This window comes from Nestor notabilis, unplaced genomic scaffold (assembly GCF_000696875.1).
Source record: "Nestor notabilis isolate BGI_N333 unplaced genomic scaffold, ASM69687v1 scaffold16065, whole genome shotgun sequence".
Lineage (NCBI taxonomy): Eukaryota > Metazoa > Chordata > Aves > Psittaciformes > Psittacidae > Nestor > Nestor notabilis.
This window is the reverse complement of record NW_009929933.1, coordinates 2,790-8,325: the sequence shown is the minus strand read 5'-3', so window position 1 is coordinate 8,325 and position 5,536 is coordinate 2,790. Positions and strand designations below refer to the sequence as shown.

Below are 5,536 nucleotides of genomic sequence, written 5' to 3'. Positions count from 1 at the left end.
GTAGGGAAAACAATTCTCAAGTCATCTAAAGAAGGTAAATGAAGCTTTCAAATGACTGGAAATGACACAGGAAAACCAAAACTGTCTTTGATCCTGTAGCTCCTCTCAAAAATGTTTCTACTTTGCCATTCTCCCTCTGAATATTCTAAAGGATCTCCACCAGAAACAGGCACAAAACGAAGTCTTGACACTGCAGCGCAAGGACTTCGATACACTAAAGCACCTAGAACTCATCTCAGTCATCCTTCTTAATGTACTTGCACAGTTTGGATCCAGAGTTAAAAGCCAAGACTCTTTTTTACAAAGCTACAGAGCCCCAACTCATATGTACAAAGGAAAACATTTTTCTGCTCATCTCTTACCCTTAAAGATGAACATGGAAATACCCATTCTTCTAAAGTCAATCTTTGCAGAATGCCAGATAAAAATGAGACAAGACTTTGTCCTGTTTCCTTCTGCATAGAATTTTCCTAAGTTACATCTGTGTCAAAATTGAAAGTGCATCATGATTTTACACAGAAGTACCCTTTTGTGTGCATTCCTTCTGGGAGGTACCTGGCACAGAACACATTAATGGAAGACACGTTTGCCATTCTGGATAACAAAGTGAAAACATGACTCATTTTGATCAGCAAGTCAGGAAAAATAAAGACACAGCACCAGGAACTCCCATATTCTCAGTATGTCTTTGCAATTTCTGTTACAAGAGTGTCCAGAAACCTGAGTGATTTTAAGGAACCTATGTGATTTTAAGAGTAGTATGTGTTTCCAACATCCAAATAGAAATAACCATTAATTTTCTAGTTTTACAGGTTGAAATACAAAAGTCCTCCACCTCCTTCTACTTTACATTTCCATCTTGTGACTCACCTTGCTGAGCGATATCATGGTACAGGCGTTCCACTCGAGAATTATTTCGGAGAAGATCCAAACATTGTCTATATGATTCCCATAGGAATTTAACCCAGGGTGTCAAAAGCAGGCGGTCTGTACGATCCTGAGTGTCTTCTCCACTCACAGCACTCAGAAGAACACTACAGTTGGGGCAGGGAAGTAAAGGGGAAAAAAGTGCTTTATTCTCCACAGTTCTCACCAATTTTTCTTACCAAGATCCTAGGTGAGACTGGACAAATCTGAACAGCTAATTCTGCTTAACAGTCTATTTATTGTTTCCAAACTGGTCCCTCAGACTTCTCCCTTTTCCTTTAAAAAGGATGTAGATAACTTTCCTTGCTGTTAAGTGTTAAACCCTGGCACTTGCAGGTATGGCTGCCAACTACAAGCTCCAGAGGTTAGAGACATCTGGAGCTTTTGTATCCCTCATTTGCATAAGCTGCAGGTCACTAACTCCAGGATTTTCAGTATCACTCTGTTATTCAAGGATCACTGTCTCCTCACTTTCCAACTTGCTGAAGTTTCCTTTCTGTTATCAGCAGTGCTGCCAGAGAGAGCTCATTTCTTGTTGACACGACATCGAAGCGTTGTGTGCCTTACGCCCTGCAAACATCAAAATCTAAAATACCTACATTAAAGTATCAAACCCTTTAAAAATTCTGACATGAAGAAGATGCTTAAAGATGGCAGAAGTAAGCTATGATAATCTTGCATTTAGTGGCCACAGCTTCATTCCCTCATTTACAGAAATACAAGATTGGAACGGATTCCTGAGACACTGAGACAAATTCAGTACTATGGCCCACATGCTCCCTTTCTGCTAACCCAACATGACAAACTTAAATCATCTTCCTTTCATTTGTAAAATCCTTTTTGAACTATGCTTCTAATATAAACTCTCCACTCTTGTAGATCTCTTCTACTACACTGCTTCCAGCTCTAATTTACTTCCTTGAGCACTAGCACTACAAACGATATGAAAGATGACATTTCACCAGTGCCTTGATCCAGCAGATCAAGCAGTGAATCCAGCAAAAAAGTGTAAGTGTAGAAAACAGGACCTAAAAATCCCCACAGAAACTGTGGTGCTTCGGATAAAGAAGCGTGACTGGAAAGACACACTTGCTAGTCCTCAGTTATAGAAAAGAGAACAAGGAAAAGAGAGGTCAGTCAATCTTCAGTGTCTGTCAGTGGGATTCCTCTGTAACAAAGACTGTTCAGGTACTGGAAATAACACTATTGGCATTGCCATCCTGGAGCAACTGCTGAAGGCTGAAGAAAAGGTCTGTAACATTTTCCTTTCTTTGCAGTCAATGAGTTCCCAACTCCTACCAGAGCCCCATGGAAATCGACAGCTTTCTACTCCATGCCTTTCTGAGTATTATTTGACTAATATAACTCTGTTCCTCATAGTCGCCTACACAAGACTAAATGTCCTCTACTCTGACAATTTCTTCCAATTTGCCATCATCACTAGATACAACTTTGGCTTTTTCAGTTTCTGTGCCAAGATTTTAATTGAAAGAATTCCCACTAACTTCACTCTTGCTTCCCATCTCCTGTCGTCATTACACGTCACCGCTTTCTCACTGGGCAACGTTTTAGTCCCCTTACAGTGCAACTGCAAACATCCCTTCTGGCATGGTACCAACAGCTTTACTTTTCCCCAGGTTGGATTTCTGATCTCTGGCATTTCTTGAATCTAAAACACTAAATTACCAACTAAAACTCTAACAAGATCAAATGTCACCTACCCTTTGGCAAACCTGTGAATTTGATCCAATTTTTAACTCCATGTACTACTTCCTTCCTCCAAAACTCATACTAAAGACCTGAATGTTATCACTATCAAGATAAGAACACATCAGCAACTGTTCAGACCACTACTCAGTCCTACATATGGACGATGAGAAAACAGGCTGTCTGCTCAGATGGGTATCTGCAGAGCTTTAGTACCCAAAATATCTGCTGGTATTTTTAAAACTCCAGGACAGAAATGATGCTGTTATCCAACCTGAAGAGAAAGCTGACTTTTCCACTCACCTCAGGTTTTGAGAGCATGGGAAGTACCCTACCTCTTTATTCCAGAATCAATAACCTTACAAAAATCAGTAGCAAAGCACTGCTTTAATCTTCAGAGCACACTAGGTAGCTAATCTCAACCCACACCCTCAGAATTTTACCACCATTTTCCCTGCATTTCTCCACTTATGGCTGAAGATCCTTTGCTATTTTTTCTGCAAGCTTTAATTTGGGTTGACTTTAGGAAGTTTTCATTTATTTTTTTTTACACTTTTTAATTTCTCTTGAAGGATATGGGCAGATGGCCTCTTCCAAACTGGAATGTTTTAAAACATTTCTTCATCCCCACCTTGTCACCCTCTTCCACAGATGTCACCCCATATATACCTGCACTACTGGAGTTAACGTGAGCATTCCCTAAATCAACAGGTTCATCTGAAGAACACAAACACGCAATTGGAACTGGACTCACTTTGCTTGAAGTAAATTAGGAAGGTCTCTCACACAACATTCTGACAACAGAATAGTGTCTTCTCGTAAAGCTGGAGACTAGTTTTATCCTAACGTGGCACCATGTGCCAGTGAAGGTCTATACACAGCCTAAAGCAGATATATTCATTGACCCTTTTTCCATTCTTTCTACTTTCTCATTATCCATCCAATTAATTGTAATTCTGAATTTACTTTTTATGCCCTTTCTTCTATTACCAGTTACCCAAGCAAGGATAAAGAACCATTCCTTTTTGTTTGCACATGCGCAATGTGGTCAGAAAGACTGCAGGTTATCACACAGAGGAATTAAATTGGTCCGATATAATTAATAGTGTTTGTACCTCAACTGGTAATGAACAGCTTTCAGTAACGAACTCTCCAATACCACTACAGATGCACATCTGAGCAGACCTCAGAAAGCCAGACCTGACTCCCAGATCTACTCCTACTGGATCTACATTTCCTGTTCTTTACTCCTTAATTTCTTTATTTTTCTTTATGTGGACATGGGATTTTGTTCAATGCAAAATACCTTGTTTTCCTACCTTTAGAAGCTCTGGAACACCACTTGTATTCCATTTCAAATCCACCATCTTTATATTTCCGAATTGCCAACACCCTTCATGAAAATAAGGATGCTTTCCTGTGAATTGCTACATTTTGAAGACAGGCCGCCTACCTTTCTGGAGTCTGAATATTATCTAAGTCTTCTATGTCCAGTACCATCTGCTGGGATTCTTCCTTAGCTGCTTCTGTTTTTTCTTCAGCTAATTTTAAATAGGCTCGAACAACATCTTCCAAAGATTTGATGTTCACCTACATCAAAGGCAGAAAATGGGAAGATGTTTCCACCCACAACAAGCAGCAAATATTAAAACATAAATGCTACAACCCCAGGAACGTCTAAAAGTCAGATTAGTTCTAACTCAAGACCAGTCAGCTACTTTTAGATCCTATCAGCTGACATATACCACGCTTGCTACAAATACAACCATAAATAAATAGAAGGCATACCTGCTGGCAAATGTTCTTGTACTGGTAGAGCCCTTCTTTTGCCAGGTGGCTCTTGCGGAGATCCACACAGAGCTCCAGGTACTTCAGCATAATCGGCTCGTGGATTTTCTGCCATGTTCGGTGTTTTTTGCTTTTCATAACATCATAGAGAACATCAAGGGCAGGTTGCTTTTTGCCAACCTCAAGGAATTCTGGAAGTAAAAAGCAGTTAGTAAGAGAGCTGCAAAACAGAAGACATATATTATGCTCAAGAGAATTCAATCAGCCTTAACCGAAGTTCATTAATGGTTTGACATATTTGTCCACAACAAAACCGGTGGCAGAGGCAATTGCAGTGTCAGGCTTTCAATGACATAACTGGCAAATGAATGCCATTAACATGAAGATTTCAGGATAGCAGAGATGTCTCCATCCATCAAGGTGTGACTGGGCACTTTATACATATTAATGAAGTACACACATCCAGTTTTCAAGCCAGTTACATCAGGAAGGACAAGGAACACACAGCACCACCAGACTTGTATTACAGGACCTACCAATGTCATCCAACAAGATGCAAACAACCCAGCGAATGACTTAAAAAGTCCTGCCCAGGAGATAAAAAAAGGAGGAAAAAGAAGGAAACAAACTTCACTAAGAAACATGGTTCCATTTTTTTACTGGTTTTAGAACCATCTCTAGACCATCAACTCTGATTTAGAGATACAGTTTCTAAAGCAGTTCTCCTAAAAGCTGTTACAGTCCAATTAAAGAGCCAGACATCTTTTAAAGCTCTGCTGCTGAAAGCAGTGCCCCATTTACTCATTCCCTCAGCAGCTGCTGTTACCAACAGCATCTCTCAGCATCACAGCAACTCCCATCTATGATACACCACACACTCTGCTCAGTACAAGACACATGGTGAAGCAGCACAGCCAGCTACCAGTACACACACAGAGGCACTGCACAAAACCTACTCTTAACAAGTCAAAGAACACCCAGAATGAGAAGCAAACAGCTTTAAAAGATAAAGAGAAGTCGAGTACAGCTAAAGGGAAACTTGTGCTCTTTCAGGCTGAGGGGTGGAGTCAGAACTCCCTGAGAAGTACTCTGGAAATCACTACATTCCTACAGA

At 40.3% G+C, this 5,536-nt stretch overlaps 1 protein-coding gene across 1 annotated transcript in view; it reads right to left on the bottom strand.

Moving 5' to 3' along the window:
- Positions 1-4,560, bottom strand: part of EIF3A (eukaryotic translation initiation factor 3, subunit A) — a 31,006-nt gene extending 26,446 nt beyond the window's left edge. The window contains exons 1-3 of the mRNA XM_010015214.1: positions 4,423-4,560; positions 4,088-4,224; positions 871-1,034 (exon numbers count right to left, since the gene is read on the bottom strand). Coding sequence (XP_010013516.1) covers positions 871-1,034; positions 4,088-4,224; positions 4,423-4,560 — 439 coding nt within the window. The remainder of the gene's footprint in view (positions 1-870; positions 1,035-4,087; positions 4,225-4,422) is intronic.
- Between the last annotated feature and the right edge of the window lie 976 nt (positions 4,561-5,536).